We start from the raw sequence: 21843 nt of genomic DNA on the forward strand, positions 1-21843 counted from the left end.
GCATCACTTTCTCTGAGTCCCTTGGCAGGAGCCAAGTGTCTCTGCAGGGTCTGAGAGCAGCTGGGACAGGACATGAGGAGGGTTTCCACCAGAGCACAGTGAGAACTGGAGCTCAGCTGCAGCACTTTGCTCCAAGGCAGAGTGCAAGGCAGGACAGCCCGTGCTGATGGGTTGAAGGCTGGAGCAGCCGGAGCCTCTGGCGTTGGCTGCAGCTCCTTGAGGGATTCCCAGCCTGCTGCATTGCAGTTATCCTGACTCAGCACAAAGCATTTGGAGCCCTTGGACTCAAGGGGAACAGGAATGGAGAGCTGTGAGTGCAGGAACTGCCTCCCACACTGAATGAGGGTCCACCATGTCCAGCCCTCCTTAGGGCACCATGTCTGGCTCCCTTGTGCCTTGGCAGGCTGCAGTGGGGACCACAGAGCTCAGCTCAGTGAAGCAGGAGAGGGGGATTAAATACTGAGATGGCCCAGCCTGTGTGAGAGAGCTCTGCACCCACTGCCAGCTTCCCCTGCCACCAGCCACTGCAGCACTGAGGAGCTGGCAGGGGACGATGCCCTGTGCCAGGGTATCTCCTGAGCCTGATTGCTCTGCCAGGGTATCTCCTGAGCACCCACACGTTGTTATCATGTTCTGTTCTTCTGTTCTGGGGATTTGGAGCCTCTCCTCAGTCTCCTCCCAACCCTGTTCCCCTCATTGCCAAGTTAGCTGGAATTTCTGCACAGGGAATTTTCTTCTCACGTGGGCTCGTAGGCAGGGTGACTGAGGAAGATCTTTCTGATAAATATTAACCTTTATAAGTGTGGCCAAACAAACAGCCTGGCATGTGAGTCCTGCTGGGCTTCCAGGAACTGGGCTTTGCTGGAAAAGCCAGGATGGGCACTGCACAGAGAGCACTCTCAAACCACCTGTGGCTTCATCACAAGGTATTTCACCTTTTCAGCTAATTAACATTAAGAGGATGAAAATCCCTTTTGGTTTCCCCTGAAGTTTCCAAAGCCCAGAGAGAGAAGAGGAAGAGTTGGCAGCGTGAGCTTCTTCCTGATGATTTGAAAGACTCTTTCCTCATAAACTGTGGCAGAGGAGAGCACACAGTAAGATCTAAAAGTAGATGCAGTGATATCCCAGGATGACTCAGATATTTAGTACACAGAAGATAATTTTCCAAATGCTACAAGCACTATATAAAAAGCCAAGCCCGTGCTGCTCTCCACGTCAGGATTCCCCCTGCTGTTAGATGCTTAAACCCAGATAAAATCCCACAAAACCACTGGCTGGTTTAAAGTGCTGAGGTGGGTTAGGTCAGTGCCATGGGCTCCTTGGCCACCTGTAACCACAGCCAGGTGTGGCAATGACTCAGGCTGGTGGTGGTGATGCCTCAAACCCTGCAGGATTGGCAGCAGGAGCTGACATGCTCCCAACCTGCTCGCTGCAGGAGCAGCTGGGACACGTCTCTCCTCATCCCAGGAGAGCTGGCCCAGCTGTAAAGCTTGGAATGAGGTCCGGGAATTACTAACGTGAATGGAAGGAGTCAGAGGGAGTTTTTATAGTGAGGTCACATAGCTGGCTCATGCCAGGGGTGGAGAGCCAGGATTGATAGAGGAAAGAAAGCGGGGGAATTTCTGAGGTGTGCAGAGAGCTGTGAGGGGATGAAACCAGGGCAAGTGCACAATTCATCTTGTTGAAACAGCCTGCAGCCCTCCTGGCCCGAGGCTGCCAACTTGTCACGCACAAGGCAGGTAAATTCAATCTTCTGCCTGCAGATTTTGCCACCCTCCCGTGTTGCTCAGCAGCTGACAATGGGCTGACCCCTCCAGGTTCTGTGGGAGAGTGCTCAGGGAGTGCTAATGCACACCAAACTTGTTTGCATTCTCCCATCATTATTCCAGAGGTGGCAATTTTATCATATTTTGAAGCACACTTCTGTTTTCCCACTGATGGTAATATTTTCCTTTCTGGCTGTAAATCTGTGTGATGTGCCCAGCCTGTCCCTGCTGGGACTCATCCCTCACAGCAGTCACCCAACAGTGGGACCAAATTTCCTGGTGCCAGGGCCAGAGGGGGACAGTGCCAGCCCTGTTGGAGAAGCAGAGGTGAGCCTGAGGAAGTCAATCCTGCCCTAGAGCAGGAGCAGAGGGGGCTGAGATGTGCAGGGCAGAGAACAGGGATGTTGGGACATCTTTTCCCACAGGGTCTCACCTGATTCCCTGCCTTCATTTCTACCCCTCCTCAATTTATAATTTTTATTCCTTTCTGTGTTCAAGGAGCTTCCTAAGAATGGAAAGTCTACAAAAGCAAGCAAGAGAAGGCACAGCAGGTGACCTGTCCCAGATGGAGCCAGGAGGACACGGGGGAACTGAGGAGCCCCAGGATGAGCTGGTGTCACTTTGGCCAGGTGAGGAGATGGGTCAGGTGCTCTTGGGCTGAGTGGCACTCACACCATGGATCTGCATCCAGAGCTGGGTGAAACTCTGCCTGCTGAGCACATACCATGTATTTTTTAATGGAAAGAGAATTTTTGCCTCACATTGAGCAAAACTAGAATCTGACTGATAAACCCTCCCAATGAAACTATGAAAACCTCCATGAAAAACATCAATAAAAAGAAACAGTTTGGTTTGTCAGTATAGTCCTATTAAAGAAGCTCAAACACATTTTGGTGGCCTGATGACCTTACAAGTGTTGCTGGAGGGTCACCAGTTTAGAGCTGTGTCTGGCCTTGGGGTGCAGGAGGGGCTGGGGGGTGACTCCCCACCCTCACCTCACTGTCCAGCTGCCTGTGTTGGTCCCCAAAGGGCCTTTTTGTCCCCCTTGCAAAATAGCAGAGTTGGAACTGTGGTTAAGTCCAGATTTATGGTTCTCTCCCTGACTCAGGACCCGTTCCCAGACTCAGGATCCAGTCCCTGACTCTGCTGGTGGTGGAGAAAATCCTGTTAAATCCAGGTAATGGCACCAAACCCCTCTGGGACAGCTGGAAACCAGCACTGGCAATGGGAACCATGGAAATTGTGGCCAGGGAGGGTGGGGAGGGTGATCCTGGGGTGGAAATTCAGTTGCTGTCTGTTTTTAGGAGGAGAACGAGAGTGGGAGATGGTTTGGGGTCTGCTGAGGAGAAAGTTGAAATCTCTTAGACAGGTTACAGCAATGCTGGCAAAGCAGTCCCTGGGTGGGGGTTTATATGGAATTAATAGGATTTTGATGATGCTTGCAAAGTTTCTTGAGGCTTAGATGCAAAACCAGATTAAAGATGAACAATTGGCATTGTGAGCTTCACAAACCTGTAATTGAGTACAACTCAAATAGAAGCTACTGTTCAGACCTAACCTAACAGTCCCTTCCAGCTCAAACTGTTCTGTGATTCTATGAAAGGGGATGATCTTCCCAGCTTCCACAATACCAAAGGTGTTGAGATGTCTTTGGATTAATCACCTTCTAAAAAAAGCAAATTATTGCCACCTACTGCTGAGTAAGCTGAGAACAGATGATGGTACCTTTTGTCACCATCCCCCAGAGTAAATTTGATTATTCAAGAATAATTAGTGCTCAACAGGCTTGTTCATACAATCCTGTAGTGCTGAATCAACCATTTCAAAGGCAGCTAAAGAAGTACTAACATGTAATTGTCTTTTTTAAGAAAAACTTGGACTTGGTTTCTTGTGGTAGTTACAGGGCACTGTGGTAGTACAGAGGTAGTTACAGAGCACAATGCTGGAGTTTTCACTTCTTCCTAGAGTTTGCTTCCAAGCAAGTGTTGGGACACCACTTGCCCTTCATGGGACAGCTTGGTTTTGCCCTGGGAGGTTTAAAGGGTCACTTACAGGGGCAGCACTGGCCTTTGCTCGCTGGTGACCAGTGACAGGAGCTGAGGGAATGGCTGGAGCTGTGTCAAGGGAGGTTTAGGCTGGATTTTAGGAAAAGATCTTTCTCCCAGAGGGTGGTTGGGCATTAGAACTGGCTCCCCAGGGCAGTGGTCACAGCCCAAAGCCTGAACCAGAGCTCAAAGACCATTTGGACAATGCTCTCAGGCACAGGGTGGGATTTTGGTATGTCCTGTGTGAGGCCAGGAGTTGGACTGATGACCCTTGTGGGTCCCTCCCAACCCAGGATGTTCTGTGATTCTGTTTGATCAGACATTGCTTGGCTCCCCTGACCTTGCTCTACCTGGGCTCTAGGGATCAGGTCTGGGCACTGCCTCCTCTTAGCTCAATAAAATTTGAATTTATTAATAAAGGTGCCCTTTAACTTAAAGGTTTTCTCAGTAACAAAGCCATGGCTACAACTACAATACCCATGCACAACACTCTCCCTGTCTAGAACCAAGAGCCTGACGTGTTATTGTCTGAGTCAACAGGAGTCTTCCCTCAGCAACTCTTCGTTTACTTTGAAAACAATTATAATTGCACAATGTTTAGGGAAAAAGGGCAGAAAACCCTCTGTGTCCAAGTGACTAAGCAGCATTGGGGATCCCAGACCTCACAGTGCCATGTGGGGGTGGGGAGAATTGAGGTCACTGTGCTTTGTCATTGTTCACCCAAGCATCATCCTGGGCCACCCAGTGCCCCAGGATCCTGTGCTTGGCCTGAGGATGAAGGAGCTCCAGCAGTGTGGTGACTTAGCTGTAACATGGGAGACTTGATGATTTTCCTATGGAAACACAAGCAATGACAACTTCCCAGCTCTGGCTGCGAGGACACGAGCTCAGCAGGGATGTGTGTGGGGTGGTCAGTGCTGCTGAGCCTCAGGCACGTGGATTTCAGGCTGGTTTTGAATGGGAAGTGCAAGGCACCAGAAAAGGAGTCCAGATTGGCTTCAGGGACTTGATCCAATGTGCTTGCTCAGCTTTGGTCAAATCACACAGATTACTTACTGCTGGTTTCTATTGCTGTCTCTCCACTTCCTTCTGTGATACAGCAGCCTGGCAGGTGATTTATTGAACTTCTTTTGATCTTCCCAGAAGCTGAGAGCCCTTTAGCTGGGAAACTTGGGAGATAAGAATAGGAGTGTACATTTCCTACCTCATGATTCTGAACCTGAAAGGAAAAATCAGCTCTGAGAATATCAACCCCAAGTTCTCCTTTCACACAGTTTCACGTGTTGTGTGCTGTCATGTCATGGAGGAACAGCCTTGTCTGTGATTCAGCACCTCTTGTCTGCAGAGATCCCCTGCCCTTTGACACATCACAAGTACTCACAGGGTTGTGGTGTGGGCTATCCCATAATCCTGCCTCTGCTCACGGCATGGAAATGAGCTGTCAAAATTTCCATCATGCTGAGGGTGTGGGGACAGCCCTGGGAAAGCTTAATTCTTGCCATGTGGCATTGGCTGGTTTTGGGGTTTGTCCTTTCCAGGAGGCTACAGCTGCCTTTGCCCCCACTGTTGTCTCTGCAGGGCAAAGCCCTGCTGGTGGTGAGGACTAGGGGTTTCATGTGTAATGCCAATATCTTGGTTAAAAATCAGTCTTGTTTTTGTCAGAGGAGAAAAATCTTTCAACAGGGCAGGATACACCTCAGTATGCCCCAGGTCCTCTTGTTCCCCTGGCAGAAGAGCCCATCTGAAAGCCCTTGGTCACCAAACCCAGCAAAAGCCCAGCATGGAGCTGAACTCGATGATCCCTGTTGGCCTTTCCCAACTCAGGACATTTAATAGTTCTCTGAAACACTGAGCTGCCCATACATTCCTCTGCCTGTTACTGTTACAGGCAGTGAGGAGGTGCTGTGCCTTACACCAGCTTCTGGGAACAGCAAATTGCTTATTCCTCCTTATGACTGCCTTATAGAATGGTTTTATTCTTTGTAGGAGTCTGACTCAAGAAGGAAAAAAATTCTAATGAAAATCTCTAATTAAATAGTATCAGGTTCTCTGACCTCTGAGAACTGGCAGAGGAGATCCTGGCTATGAACTGAACTGCAATGCAACAGAAACTACTCCAGAGGTTCCTGTTTCAGGAAAACACTTAATTTTCAAGTCAATTTAGTTTGCCCTCAGAGTAGTGCTACTGGTATGTGCTGAATACAGATGGCTTAAGGCTGCATAGTTCCTCCAAATGTTTAGCATGAAATGCGTTCAGCTGAAGGATATATTCTGCAAATGATGAAGAATCACAGAATCCCAGAATTCCAGCTTGGGAGTGACCTCAAGGATCATCCAATCCAACCTTTCTTGGCAAAAGCATAGCCTACACAAGGTGGGCCAAGCACAAAAAGAAGCTACTAGTCATGAATTAGCAGTGTTAGTGAGAATAATACATATTGGTGCAGAAGGGCTTTGTTTCAAGAAAAGGATCCTGTGTGTTCTGAAGTGAATGTATCCACTGCCTCATCCTCACAGCTACCTTGGGTAACACGTGGGAAAGGTGGGACTGCACAGACAGCCTCAAGAGAGATGTGAGGAATGTGATACTCAAGAGGACTCTAATAACAACACAGGAATTTTGAAACTTCATTTGGCATCAGCAGCTTTAAGGAAGAAGTGCACCCAAGAAGGAATGAGGATTCCTGCCCCCTGATTTTGTGTTATAAAAAAAAAAAAAGTCAGGCAGAATTCCAGCACTGTGTAGTTGGAACTGCCAATGTTCCTCCTCTCCTTTCTTCCAGCTGACGAGCATCTCATTTATGGAAAACCTTTAGGTAATTTTTTCCCCCAGTGCTAGTGCACACTGTGCTATCCATGTCTTCTGCACCTGATGTGTGTCATTTTCCATGAGGTCTGATTCTTTTTAGTAGTAGTTTGTTGCTTTACCAGGAATTTTAGGCATCACTCCCTTCTGATGTAATGGATGAACGCTTGTGATCGGAAGTAATTTGTGCAGATGAAGTGATTTGAGAGCAGACACTGCTGAGAGCTGGGACTAGGTCATCATGAAGGCAGTCTGGGAATAAAAAAGCTTCAGTGTGTGTAAAGAAGTGAATGGAAAGCCCCCAGGAGTTGTCATGGAAGCTGGTTTTACCAGACGAGCAGAGAAACAACTCCCTTAGGGATTGCAGAAGCACAAAGAACAAAACTCAAGGATAAAGTTTCAGGAAATGCCCAAGGTCAAGTAAACAACAACGTGTTATCCACCAGGAATGTTTCACATGGGATTTCCAGGTGCTATAAAATTCCAGTGTAAAAAGCACCTGCTCCAGTTTTTTAGCATCCATTGTAAGAACTCAGAAGAGGGGAAAGGCTCTTGGCACCTCACCACTCCCCCTGATCTCTCAGGAGAGAAATTAGAGTAGAAAACTGCCAGGAGGGAATTGTGAGAGGTCACCCAGCCTAGAACCTGTCTGCATGGCAGGGGAAATTCAGCCTGTTTTCATTAATTGTTCAAATTGGTCTTGGGAAAGCTATAGACAAATACTCAGGAGTCTGAAAACAGCCCCAAAGGTGAAGGCAAACTGAGCCTGTGGTGCTGCTTTGGGCAGAAGCTGAGGAGCAGCAGCAGAGCTGGACATGGGAGGCAGGATTCACTGTCCTTGATGTGTGGACACTGCTGGTTGTGTGCCAGGAATTACCACCCACATTAATCAGATTTTTTTTATTTAAAAGGATATTTGTCAAGTGCAGTGACAGCACCACTCAGTCTTTCTCTGTAAGTTCTCTCCTTGACACCATTTGCCAGGAGAGAGATCCCAGGATAGTGTTAAAAATCCAGGGAAATACTAGATCAATTCAGAACCCTCCAAAAGTACTTTAAGGCAGGTTTCTAGCTGAGCCTTACATTTCCACATCTGTACTACCAGCTCAGAGTCAGTTAATCAAGAACACTTCTGGAAATCATGACTAACCCAACAATCTCATATACAGCTAAAACATCACTGCTGGAGACACTCATCAAGATTGTGATCTGTCTTGTATCAGCAGATCCATTCCCTAAAAAAAACCTGCTGGATTTGCTGTGTCAGCAGTACACAAGCAGGATGGTAAGGAAGAAGAGACTAAAAATAGCTCAGTTAGCAATAAAACCATCCTACAGCACTGGATACTAAGTCCATTTCATGATGATGACTTGATTTCAGTTTGTCAGAGTAGGAAGGATGGCCAGGGCCTCTGTTTGCTCCATTTTCTGAGAAAGATGTTAGCAGCCAGAGACTGGACTAAGATGCTGGACTTACTCTGAAGCTGGGTCTGATTTGTCTTGGCATTTTCCATGGTTCTGTGGAACAGAATGTCATGGCAAGAGGGATGAGCTGTGACCTCAGCACCTCTGCAACACACATGTCCCTGTGGGACGGGACAGGGTCAGACCAGCCAAAAGTATTCACTCTGCATCCTTCCAGAATTCCACATGAAGATGGAATTGCCAGCACACAGGCAGCACTGGGACTCAAAGAAATGCTTTAGAAGTGGTTTTTCAGCTCTTGTCTCTTGCAGTTATTGAATGTTAGCATAGGAAATTCCAGATGGGTGAGAGAATTCCAAACGGGTGAGAGAAATGTAATCATCTGTCCATGCTCAAATAAGGCAAGTGGGATTCTCTGCTGAAGTTATTGAACTCTTACCTTTATCTCATGGACAGCATGCCAAAGGGAAGAGGGATTGCAAAGTGCAGATGATCAGTCTGTATCCCCTTGGGAAGATAAACCAGCTCTTCAGGCAATTTCATTGCTGTGAACAGGCATGGCCAAAACAAGTCCAATGCAAAGGTATCAAAAATCTGGAAAACTGACTAAATTTGAACTTTGAATTCAGAAACATTCTTGCTTTGAGGTTTGGTAGAGGGGTTACTTGAAACAAAAAAAGCATTTCAAATAAGTCTGTGCTTCCTGTAAGTATAAAATGTGAAAAATCATTACATTTCCGATCAAAATATAAAAAATATCCCATCTGCTGGGATGCTGCTGTGGTAGGTCACTTTGAATTAGAATGAACTTTACACTGGTGGTTTCAGAGAAATCCTCCCTGATTTCTTGTAGCCAGAGCACACTCATGCATACCTATCCCAGCTTGGGCATGTCTCTGGGAAAATGACTCTCCTACGCCTGAGAACTTGGAATCCTGAGGTCAAAACATTGGCTTTAAGACACTCTGCTGATATGGACCACAAAGCAGTCTGTGTCTAGAAACTGTTTTGTCATTTCTGGTTTCCCAGGGAAAAAAGAGAGCGAGAGATCTGAAAACAGTATGTGGAAATCTTGGAAAATTCCTCATGTCCTAAAGAATAGACATTTCAAACTACTTGACTAAAGTGTTTTTACCCTCAGCAAGGTACTTTTGTTCATTAGTTACTGTTTTACATCTTCAGTTTCATTGTCAGTACCAACTCTGCCAACCAAAGCAGCCAGGGCCACAAAGTCACCTTGAAAACACTCAGGCTTTCCAAGTGTTTTAAAAGAGCCCAGTGAGAGAGATGCTCCTAATAATCAAAGGCCAAATGTTCTCCAAAACTTTAGTACTCTTGAAAATCTCAGCCCTGCAGCACCCAACAAAAGTGCCACTTCCTACAGTGGGTGAGTGATTTCCAAGGGATCCTCCATATTCACAAAAACACACAAGAAAAATTACTTGACTGACTCCCTAGGTCTGAAGGAGCCTTACTCCTGCTGAGAAGCAAAGATTCTGCTCTTCAGTTTGCATTTTTTTCTGCTGACTTCATGAATTTAATGATACAGCCCAGCTGCCTTTGTGCTTTAACCCAAATGTGAGCAAATGATTGATGTTCTCTCTCAAAAAACATCTGAGAGTTCCATGCAGGAAATTCAGCAGAAAGTTCTTTGACAGTTGCCAACTAAGAGACTAAACAAATACTATGGACTGGCTCGAGTACAGCTTGAATGATGGCCCCTTCTTTATGTCAGCAAACAGCACAGAACGTTCACCAGTGCCAGGAGTAAATAAAACAGCAGAAGAGCAAAACCCATTGCCAAACCACCATGAAATTCACCTAAAAACTCATATTCAGGGAAAAGATATTGATATATCAGCAGATCTAGCTGAGTAGGTGATGTAAGCACTGAGCACTGTTTGTCTTTTGAGTGCTGCCTTTCTGGTTTTTCCTATAATTAAAAAAAAAAAAAAAAAAAAACAAACCTAGGCTAAGTACTGCTATTCCCAAATACCACTGTTTCAGCCAGGGAAGTTCAAATAAGTAGGAAGCTTTATTGCATATTGATTTCTTCCTGTCTAGAGGTTGATTTCAGCTTAGAAAGATCACACAGAGGGCCTTGATTCACTCCAGTTCCAGAAGATCTCAATTACTCTTAGGATTAAAGAGAGTGCACAAAGAGACTGGCAGTCAGAGCAAGGCAGTGCTTCTGGAATCGGGGTCCTGGTAGGAAAATCCATTTCAGCCAGCAGAGCTGGATTTGATGAGGTGTTTTCCAACATTAGCAATTCCACAATCCAATGACCACCGTGCAGTTGCTGATTTCCACATCTGCTTTTACCACAGGTCAGTTATGAATCAACACCCCGAGTGAAAATCAAGTTCTAATCAATGCTGTCTCTCCCCACTACACAAACAGCAGCATAACAGGGCCAGTAACACCCTGCAGGAACATGGGGCTGGAGCAGCAAGGATCTTGGCAATTAGGAGGAACAGCCATTCCCCAGGCTGTTCCTCCCCTTCAACATTCACCTCTGCATCTCCTTCAGGAGTTCCTTCATGTCACCAGCCTCCAGCCTGTTAGACTCACAAATCAGGAATCACAAAGTAAGATAGTAGAAAAATTAAGTCTTTTGCATTGGCAACAATGTGTGGGTTGCTACATAGGATGCTCAGAGGCCAATGACAATACTTAATGTAAGAGATTCCCACCCCCCACCCAGTTGGAATCCTTGGCTCAAGTGTTTTTTAGACACAGAAAGAGAATATTTGTCTCCAAATTTAGGAAAGAATCAGGTGTAATAGGAATCCAGTGGATCACCTTCTTCAAAGGGAACACAAAAGTGTGTGGAAAGAGACTGTCCATTGCTTGGCTGGCTCAGAGCTCTACGTGATGTCCTTCTTCCTCGGGGGGCGGTGGATGTTCCTCACCACACACTTCACCATCCACTCAATCCCTTCGTTCACCCCTTTGCTAAGGAAGGCAAGCAGACAAGGTTTTAAAATAAAGCAACAACAAGAACACAAACATGGATCATACAGGCCCTAACTGAGCCCTTACATGAGGAAGGGAGGGGCTCTACACAGTTGTTTGCTGGCATTTCTGTGTTATTTTGCACGTAGGCAAACAATAGGGATCTGATTTCTTTTAGCTCAGCAACATATACCTCCATCCTTTATTTTTCTGGTGTCTGTGCAAGTCTACACCCAACTTAGTCACCAACTCTGTGGAAATCTTGGGATGAACAAGCATCAAACCCACCTGACAGTTGCTTTGAGGTCATTTTGCCACAAACCTCACACTAGTTGTACAAGATCTTGCAATCTTGGTTCCAGCTTTGTGTAATCATCTGTGCTGGGACTGCCAAGCAAGTCAATACCTTGCTGGTCTGCACAGCTCCCCAGCCATGACTTCCATGAGTTATTCTTTTAGTGCAAGCTCAAACACTGGAATTTTGAAAGGAAATTCCACAGAGATCAAAACTAGAAAAGTTTGCACAAATAAGGTTATTATCTAATACTTCTCTTCCAGTCAGTGCTTGAACACTGTTCTTGTGATTATTCACCTGCTCAATGGCATGTGATTTGTAGCAATGCAGACAACAGATTTTTTTTCATGGTTCAGGAAGTTTTTGTTATCCTTTGCAGTAGCTTGTATGATAACACAGAAAAAAATTCAAAGCTCTAGATTCAGCCCAGGCAGTAATTCAGCCAGGAGTGTTTCCATCAACTGGAACAAAACTTTTGATTTATGCCAAGTAGCACTTTTCACTTAAAGGACTGAAAGTACCAAGAACAAATGTACTGCGGGCCTCGATACGCAACGATGATGCTGAGATCCCAAGAATCCAGTGGGCTGGTCACGGCCGTGGCGTGCAGCTGACTAAACCCAAATTAGGGTTTGTTTTAGTCATTAAATCTTAAACCACAGGCATCCCCATGTAAGAGGACTCCTGGAAACTGTGATATCATCCCCATCACGAAGCTCATCTGTGTGCCAAAGAATATGAAAGTAGAAACATAATTATGGCAGCAGCAGTGAAGCACCACCCATTTCTCTGGTACAGGCATCAACAATGGCATTTTCAACTGACTGCTAACCTAAAAACCAGCAGCTGCAGCAAAGCAACATCTGCAGGGATTATTGTGTAAGGAGAAGGGACGATACAGGACAACAAATATGCCTCCAAGTCCCACTGCTCTCAGCCAGGAATACACTGTCATTGTGTTCTACAGGCAGGATTTACAGATGAAGTTACTGAGCTGGTGCAAGTCCAAGAATCTTGAACAAATGTCTGTCAGTGCTGGAAGGAAGCACAGCTCCCTTTCAAGGCTTAATAACTCATGTAGTGCTGCTCTGTGTGTTACACCCCACAGCTGCTCAGTCAACAAACTCTCAGTCTGCCCCTTCTCATACTCACCCAGTAAGAGCTGAGCAGGCTTGTGTCAGGCAGTCTCTCTTCCCAATTTTGTTAATGCAGTCACTAAATGCTGTCTTGATATCGGGTATTGACAGACAAGTCTGCAAAGGGAACCAAAGTAGAGCTTGTTTGTGCCACAAGACATATGGTGACCTTCTTCCACAATGAATCCTCCCATGATTGCAGTCTTGTATCAGTTAGGATGCAATGCTATCAGAATAAACCCACTCACCCACCACAGAGTAAATTCACCTGTTTAGGTTCCAAAGAAATGAGCATACTCTTTTTTCAACAAAGACAATGCTGTTTGCTGACAGCACACACACTGCCTCACCTCCCTGATCCCTAATCTGTACAGTTCTAAGCAAACAGTCCTGAAAATGAGCACAACCTGTATCCTCCAACAATACCCCTTCCAAGCTGCTCAACAGCTTATATTTACCAGGACACTACAACAGCTTTAATATTTACAAAGCCTTTTGAAACTGTCCCTGCCACAAGCCCAGCTGGCTCTTTGCCAGCATCCTGGGCACTCTCACAAAATTAGCTGTGATTCTTCCTCAGCTCTCAGCACACTCCTTGGCATTACCCATGTGCCACCAGCACTTCTCTGTCTGCACTCAGAGAAAACACTGGCAGCACTGAATGCAGCACATTTTCTGTAATTGTGCTCTTGATCCCCAGCAGGTCCTGAACTTCTGTGAGTCTGCCAGGAGGCTGCTGGGAACAACAACACAAATCATAACCCCCCAGTAAATCAGTGGATTACCTTCCCCACATAAATCACAGTGTCACCACAAAAATCTTACAGTTACAACAAAAGCAAACCTGCTCAACTAAAGTCTGGACTTGCACTTCCCTGAGCACTCAGTGTTCATTTTTCCCTCAGAAGCCTTGGACAAGCCATTTAAGCACTTCAGCTGGCCACCAGCTCACCTTCCCTCCTCTCTGCAAAGACATTTTGGACCTTCAACAAGTCTCAAATATGTGTTTGGAACCTTCAGTCAGGCCCACATACATGTTTTGGACAAATGTTTACACAAATGCCAAACTGGACCCTCTGTGAGTCCTGAGGATAGGCCAAGTGAATGTGAACTCTGAGAGAACAGAAATATGAAAATTGTTACCAGCCATCCATTTGCAAAACACTGATTCTGGAGAAATTAAATACAGGACATTTTTGTGGACAACAGAGGTAGATTCCATTGCTTATACGTAGGAAGGGATCTTAAGAAATGGCTTGCAAGGAGTTTAAGAACACCCAATTCATCCAGTGCCCATGGCTCCATTAACTGCGCAGCTTTTGATGACTGTACTTTCTTATGACCTCAGCTGCATTTTAAACTTGCCCTTTCAATCAGTGACCTGGAAACTGTATCCAAAAACGTTACTGACATCATTCTGCAGAACCCTCAACAATTTAGATCAGGATTTTTGACAAGAGAAAAATGTGCAGTTCATACAGATGAGCTGTCAGCCACAGGATACACAGTTAATTAAAAAAAACCCAACAACAACAATTACTAACTTTAGAGGGAGTCAGACTGGGCTTGGGAGCTGGAATTCAAACCAGCAGGTCTGCAAGATGGGCAAGAAATTACAAGCAACCAAGCAACCAACCAGGCAACCATTCTCTACTGGTTTGTAAAAGCCTGGTATGGTGTCCACTGCCCAGTAAGAAAGGCAGGTCCAAATGCTCCTGGTTAACCCAAAGCCCCAGACACGTCAATTACCCAACAACTGGGAAGGAGAAGCATGTCAGTAATCTGAGCTATTTTCCACATCTTTGTTTTTTTCAGTCAATGAGACTTGGCAGCTGAAATTGAACAAATGTTTCTTGAAATATACTTGAAGCTTCTCAGAGTTGAATATCGTTGTATAATTATATACTTTTGAGTATATGCTTTCTTCTTCTTCTTGAGTCTACCTTTCCTTCTCCTTTTCTGAATGATACATTTTAAAATATTTTAAAATAAATCAGACAAAGAGTTCAAAGTACAAAGTAACACTAGAGAGCACAGTCATGCCATCCTTGATTCAATTTCTACTAGCACAGGTAGCAAAGCAATCAGGCAATGAACTTCCCAACACCACCAGCAGACCAGGACACCTGCACGTACCCAGCAGCACAGAGAACCCACATCCTTCACCTTGCCCATCCTTGAAGCCTTTAGGAGTCCACTTTTCCCAGAACAGCTAACAATTACAGCCTTTTTTATCTCCCAGTATAAATAAACCATTGTTATAACTTCCCTTTCCCACCTTCTGGTAGAGCTGTGGCCTGCCCCACCTTCACAGAGCTACCCAGTCATGGCTTTCCATGGAAATCTGCATCAGGAGGAGTTTTGCTTCTGAGGAGACTTTGCACCATTCACACTGTCACAGCAGGATGCCACTGCATCACCAATCCTATGTTGAGGAACATCATTTTATCACTTCCCCTTGGGATGAAACAGAGCAGCACAGCAGACAGGTGACACCAAAGTATCAATGCCTTGTTTTAGTGTTCCAGGGAAAGCCATGGACTGGAATCTCATGTGACAGCAGGGGCTGATTCTCCACCACTTCAGCAAGGGGCACCTGAGCTTCTCATGCTCAGGGGAAAATGTCAGCTGTGGCTTCCAAGTTCCCCTACTCCCCAGACACATTACAAAGTATTTGTTTACAGATGTGCTTTGTTCCTCAGCTGCAAACCCATAAGCCAAGGGCAAAGAAGGGAAGCTGGCTCTGTGATCCCATCAGGAGTGCTCCATTACAATAGCACAATCCACAGTGACCTCTCAGGAATGATGGCATCCCTCAGGCAGTTCACAGGAACCTCACACACAACACAGACAAACCAGATTGCCATTTCAGCTTCCCCAAAATAACACACTGGAAAACAGATTTTGATGAAGGCTCCTCCAGGCATAATTTAGCCAGGACTGAACCAAACTCCTCCTGTGAAGGGTTCAGAATAGCATTACCCAAAGTAAGACTCAGCAATGGCACACCTAAAAATCTATCAAACAGCAAGGCAAGTTTTAGTCAGTAAAGGTGGCATTGTAGAGCCTTTGCCCATTTCCCAAATGCACTGGAGCAAAGACAGTGCTGCTGCCTGCTCTCCTGTCAGGATAAATCCAGAAGCATGCACAAAATCTCAAGTAGAGGCTCTTCAGTCATCTCAAGAGTAATCAACCATCAGAATGGAACTAAAAGAGAAACAAGAGCAAGGTGGATTGCCTAAATAAAATCTTATTTCACAAAAAGTCTGACTCACCTGACCTGTGGTCTAGGACTACTTTTATATGAGTTTATTTTAAATTAAAATTTAAGCTTCATTAGGAATAGTATAGCCTCAATTGAAACCACTTTATTTAAATGGAAACTAATTTTACAGGGAAGCTGTGGGAGGTCTTCAGTTGGAAACTAGAATGACTTTCATGCAGGTCTGTTCTCTAACAGCTGTGTGGAAGTGAGTACTCTGTTACTCACCATGACTTCTTATGTTTTCCAGAGGCACGAGGAGGCTTTTCAACATTCTGGAGATTTCAAATTGAATTTTCAAAATTTATCATTAGATGAGGATGGAAAAACTTCCTCCCAGACATGGGTCATCATACAGCATCCAGTCATTTTCAGATTGTTAAATTTCAGATGCTGGTTTTGACGGGTCATGCTTTTCCAGTATTTTGAACAGTGTTGCATAATGAGACATTCTATGCTCAAATTGTAACAGTTCATTGTAAAGCACAGAAATATATACCTTGTGTAAACCTTTCAACAGCTGCATTCACATCAAAACAGCAATTATCAATTCTTATATTGCTGGTTTTTCGGCAATAAGCTGTATTTTCAAAAGTGGCATTCTGAGTTCAAAGAGAGCTCACAGGAGTTAGCAGATATTAGATAATTTATTTCTCCTACAAAGCAATAGTTCCTTTAAAAACCTAAACAAATTCCTTCATCCAACATGCATTTAACTCAGTTTTAAAATTATTTATAAAATAATCCAGTTTTGGAGCCCCTGCTGAACACAAAGCATTCTCCTGATACCATAAAATATCACACTCAGTATTGTGAGAATTAGAATTGGTGTTCTGCAGCCAATGGCCATATTTTATCTCCTGGAATGACCAAATACCACTCATGCCTGGCAGTGCTGAGAGGACACAATGTACCCTGGGGTTCACAGCAGAATTCTTAACACTTTATGCAATTTCAGGTTGCATCAATACTTTTGTTATCTTGATAACAGAATGTACACTTAAAAAACAAACTATGTCAGATGTTCTATTTCTGATGAATTTGACCACAAGCCTTCTGCTGGCCTCTATAGATATCATCATCAAGAATTACCCTTAATCTCCAAATACCAGTGAGGTTAAGATACTCCTTATCCTCCCTTATCATGATTCAGGACAGAGGGATGCTGGTGAGAATTTCCTACAACTTTATATCTGGAGATCCAGAGCAGAAAAATCTCTATCAATGCTAATTATCAGTTTTATCCCAGAGGTCTTCAGTTCTGCTAAATCAGAGGAAGATAAACAGGCTACTGAGTTTTCTCAATTTTGTTTAAGAGAACCTCAGTAATTACTGAAAAATAGGGTATAATCCCCTTAGTGATTTGTTAATAACATTGATGGCTTTTTGCTGGCTCCATAACCAAGATCATTCTGTAGGAGTGAACCTCTAAATATCCAGTGTAGGTATTTCTTACAAACAGGCAAACCTCCAGTGGGTTTAGCTTTGCTAATCTCTTGTTGTAGCTCTACAACTGCATGAAGGCACTAAGTCTGTGGGCTCGTCTTGGACCCTCCAGAGGGAGCAAGAAGCCAGATTTTCTTTTCAAAGGCTGTTCCAAACAGCTCTTTCTAGCAATTTAAAGAAGCCCAATTCTTCAATTATTTGTCTTTAGTCTGGTCAGAGTCTCAGAAGAGCCAGCATCTGCAGCCTGTAAGAAAGGGTGTGTACACAACCAAAAGAGAAACTGGAACAAATTTCCAGATCACTGCTTGGATCTTATCCTCAACAGGTCAAGGCAAGAGTGCAGACTGTTCCCTGCAGAAAAGCTATGGGGTTGTACAGAAATGAGTCAATATTCTGGTTTCCACAGAAAAAAAGACAGACAATTTCCCCATATTCCAGAGGCTACAGCAAAGTCAGGACTATAAATCAGGAGTTCAGTCCTGATCTTATGCTTTTACATGGAATTCCATTTCTCTTATTTCTAAGACTAGATAATCCAGATAAATTAGATCATCCAAAGACTAATCTGTGTTGTACTCAAGAAACCCTGCTTTAGAGCCAAGTGATTTCTATGGAAGCCTCACGTGTTTCCACAAGTGCAATCGCTCGGACAAGTGGAAAGTGCAGAGGAGGAACCTGAGGAGTATTTGCATCCTTTGGAACAGAGGCTGAGCCCAGCTGCCAGGCCGGCTGCTCCAAACCCTACTGCAAACCTCTGGCTCCATCTACAGACCAGTCCCTGGAGCTGCAGTCCTGCAAATCCAGGCTCAATTCCCAGGAGGAAAACATGAAAACCACCACGTCCACCTTGGGCATTCTCTTCTTTTTTTTTCCATGCTGGGGGAGGTAAGGATGGCCCAGGATGTGTCACCTAAACACTGCACCACCCACGAACTGCCAAACCCAAACCAAGAGCTTTATAGCTCTGAATACACTGGAAAGAATTCAAATTATCAGAAAAGAGCATTCCTTGCCATTCAGTGCTGTCACTGATGGAATGCTCTACAACAAACAAATGTTTTATTGAACAGATCTTATCCAATTATGGGGAAAGGATGGTTTGCTTCACATACATCTGTTGTGCTATTCCTGAGCTTTCAAAGAACAGCATAAACAAAGTGCACTAAACATTTTTTTTCTGAATAAACAGGAAAACATTTTTTTTCTGAAAAAACAGCATCAATAGAGCCAGTCACGGTACAAGAAAGACCCACCATAGCTGTGCAGTTTGTTCTGTTTACATAAAGAATTCAGAACTATGTGCCTGTAGGAAGCTCATTCATGGCACTGAAAAAGGGCTGGAGGAGAAAGGAAAAAAAATACAACTAAATTCAAAGTATTTCCAGTGGTGGGAAAGTACCATAGGATCAGCTCAGGGCTGTGGAACAAATTTAACATGAATACAGAGTTTACCTTTCCAAGGCTTATTTGCTCGTTTATGTAAATCCTCCTTACTTTACCTCTACATCCTGCTTGTTGGCCAACACCAGAATGGGAACCCCTTCCAGAGCTTCACTGGTAATCATCTTCTCTACAAAGGACAGAAACAAAACCAGGTTTAGCCAGTTCTGGAAGTTGTACAAAACTTGAATCTGGCACAGATTCTTTGGACAGAGGGATGAAGCCAGAAACTCCCTCTTGAATTACAGTTTCATTTGATACAACCTTCCAGGTCTATTTTGTTCACACTGTACTTACCAAAAGCTCTTTTGGACTCAGAGAGCCTCTCCTCATCAGTGGAGTCAATAACATAGATCACCCCATGAGATTCAGCATAGTACTGGAAGGAGAACACAGATATTGGTGTCAATGCACTAGGATCACTTGTTCCTCTTCCTGACTTGATTTTGGTACAGTTTTGGTGCATGTGGAGAAGATCAACCAGTTAGAGGCAGCTGCTTCCACAGTGTGCCTGGACAGAAAGGAGGCACACAGCCTGTGCTGCCTGCTCTGTTTGCAGGCCTGATCAACACACCAGGTGGAAAAGCTTTTGTCCCCCCAAAGCTTTTTTCTATGGCACAGCCCCTGATCTGGGTTGTTAATTGCTGTCTGCAAGCAATAATGCAAATACTAAGCACAGAAATAGTGGAATCCCTGAAAAGGTGTTAATGCTAAATACTGGGGTTATCAATAAGCCTGTGTGATTACCAAGTGATTGTGGTGGTTCAGCTCTAAAAGAGACAAAACCACTTCTAAAAGAAATCACAGAATCACAGGATGGTTTGTGTTGGAAAGGGCTAACCACCTCATTCCAACTCATTCCACCTCCCACTAGATCAGGCTGATCACAGCTCCATCCACCCTGGCTTTGAACACTTCCAGGGATGGGGTAGCCACAGCTTCTCTGGGCAAAAAAAAAAAATCAATCAAACATTAATTCAAATAAATATCAAATATTTATAAATCAAACAAAACAAAACCACATCTCTAACCTTATCCCAAAGTGACTGCAGCTCCTCCTGCCCACCAAGGTCCCAGAACATGAGCCGAGTTTTGCCAACATCAATAGTTCCAACTAGAAGGAAGGAATGAAGAAAGGGCAATCCAATGAAAACTATGGGTGCTGTAAAGCACAGACAGCTGCACACCCCACTCAGAAATCTGGGCTGGGACAGGCTTGTAGGGTAGCAAATCACAGGCAGCAGCTGCTTGCACCAACACAGCAAAACCTGCACTGAGTGATCACAAATATTGAGCAGCATCAGTGCAAATAATTCCAGAACTGGGCCAGGGAATGAACTCCAGGGAAATACAGTTTGAGGATAGCACTGAAATAGGATACCTGGAGTTTTAATAGTTTTACTGCTTCAAGAGTTTCTCCTCCTAAGCTAAGAAAGTCTATTTTATTCTCTACAAAAAGACCTGGACAGCTGGGAGATACAATCTCTGCACCCAGGAATTATTCTGCCCTTCTGAATTCTTAAACATTTCAAACAAAAAAACAGCTATCTGTGTCTATCTGTGCAAGAAAGCTGAAAAAATTCCACGTGGATTTACTTACTGTTTAAGCCTACAGTGGTTGTGATTTTGGACAAACTCATCCCTTTGTAGTTCTTGTTAAATCGGGTTTTAGTTTGTTCAAGGAAGGTCTGAAAAAGAATAAGAAAAGTATTTACTGTCAAACATTTTACTGGCTGGAGTAATCCTACCCCAAACCCTTTTCATTCCAGCACAATCCTGCTGGAGCAGATACTGCCCTACCTAATTTTGGACAAACCACTCTTCTTGCTCCCTATTTTAGCAAGGAAAGAAGGGATCACATGTGATTATGGGATTACCAAAGCCTCAGCCACATCCCTGAGAGCTTGTACTAAATTTAAGTAATGAGGAAAAGTTGATTGCTTGGTGTGACATCACTAAAGCAACTCAGGACACAGCTGAAGAGAGATTGACCCTTGTTGGAAGATTTATCCCTGGAGGATGTTTAGGATTGTGTGTGCCCCTCCACGGGGTGATAAACAGCACTTACAGTTTTACCAGCATTGTCCAAACCCAGGATCAGGACACAGTACTCATCCCTCTGGAACATGTATTTATAGAGCCCTGACAGCAGTGTATACATCCTGCTCCTGCAACAAATGCCAGGAAATCAATTAGCAAACAGCTCATTCCCAAAGCCTCTCATGCCATGACGCCAAACAAATAAATGATGTTACTCTTTTATCAGTAAATCTCATATTTAGGTAATTCCAGGAAAATCAGAGATCTAAGAGAGATCATGAAAAAAGCTCAACATCAAATTTGGGGTTTAAAAGGGAACTGAGGAAGGACTTTGACACTTCTTGCAGTAAAACAAGACCCACAGAAAATGAAGTGATTTTCACACAAACACAAAGAACAGGTATTTTGAGCAAGAATCTGCAGAAGCGCCCAGCTGGATGTGCACACAGGCTGGGATGCAGGGAGCTCTGGCACCAAGCGCTGCAGCTGACTCAGAGCCATTGCAGCAACCCTTGTGCTCAAACCCAGATAAAGGGAACAGAGGCTTTGAGAGGCAGCGCGTGGTTAAACAACCACTTTGAAGTCAAATACCATTACCTAAAGGGAAATAAAAGTGCTCCAAAGCAGGAATGGGATCGGGGGTTTCACGGGGCTTCAATCCCACAGGTACCGGAGCCACCCCTCGCTCCCAGCTGAGACCGGGGCGCTCCTGCCGCCCCCACGGGCCAGGGGGGGAACCCCGGCCCGCTCCCCCTCGGGACAGCGACTGATCCCGACCGCCGGCCTGCTCCTCCCCAAGCCCGGAGATCCTCCCGGACCCGGCAGATCCCTCCAGCCCCACAAGATCCGGGAGATCCGGCCCGGCCCTTTCCGCCCTGCCGCGGCAGTGACGGCTGAAGAGGAACACCGGCCCTAGCGCCATTTCCTCCTCATGGCCCCGCGCCACGTCCCTGGCCAGAGACAGGTCCCGGCCCAAGCTCCCGAGGAAAAGAACCCGAGCCCGAGGCCCGCGGCCCCTCACCTGGTGCTGGTGCCGGTGTCAGCGCTGGAGCCGGAGTCGCCTCTCACGACTCCCCAGCGCCACCAGCCGCCGCCATTCCGCGCCCGAAACTCTGGGAAATGTAGTCCTGTCGCCGCTGCGATGGCGGTGCGAAGGGGGGCCTGTGGACTACAACTCCCAGAATGCGCAGCGCTTCCCGGGTACTCCGGCTGCGGAGCGGCTGACG

At 45.2% G+C, this 21843-nt stretch overlaps 1 protein-coding gene and 1 long non-coding RNA gene across 5 annotated transcripts; one reads left to right on the forward strand and one right to left on the reverse strand.

Moving 5' to 3' along the window:
- The first annotated feature begins 645 nt into the window (after nt 1-645).
- Nucleotides 646-13491, forward strand: LOC134426999 (uncharacterized). Its single transcript, XR_010030072.1, has 3 exons — nt 646-2395; nt 2875-2943; nt 13133-13491. It is a non-coding gene; the product is annotated as an uncharacterized LOC134426999 (long non-coding RNA).
- Nucleotides 10059-21761, reverse strand: ARFRP1 (ADP ribosylation factor related protein 1). Of its 4 annotated transcripts, none has more exons than XM_063172426.1 (8): nt 21639-21761; nt 20646-20745; nt 20178-20265; nt 19609-19691; nt 18875-18956; nt 18637-18707; nt 12446-12546; nt 10059-10998 (listed from the first exon to the last, which is right to left on the reverse strand). In XM_063172426.1, the coding sequence occupies exons 2-8, from the start codon at nt 20736-20738 to the stop codon at nt 10911-10913; spliced, it is 606 nt and encodes a 201-aa protein (XP_063028496.1). In that variant the 5' UTR covers nt 20739-20745; nt 21639-21761; the 3' UTR covers nt 10059-10910. The 4 variants fall into 4 exon arrangements, with proteins under 4 accessions (XP_063028496.1, XP_063028498.1, XP_063028497.1 ...); XM_063172428.1 differs by having other exon boundaries at nt 18632-18707; XM_063172427.1 differs by lacking the exon at nt 21639-21761 and adding an exon at nt 21215-21370.
- Nucleotides 21762-21843: the final 82 nt, after the last annotated feature.

This window comes from Melospiza melodia, chromosome 19 (assembly GCF_035770615.1).
Source record: "Melospiza melodia melodia isolate bMelMel2 chromosome 19, bMelMel2.pri, whole genome shotgun sequence".
In the NCBI taxonomy this organism is placed as follows: domain Eukaryota; kingdom Metazoa; phylum Chordata; class Aves; order Passeriformes; family Passerellidae; genus Melospiza; species Melospiza melodia.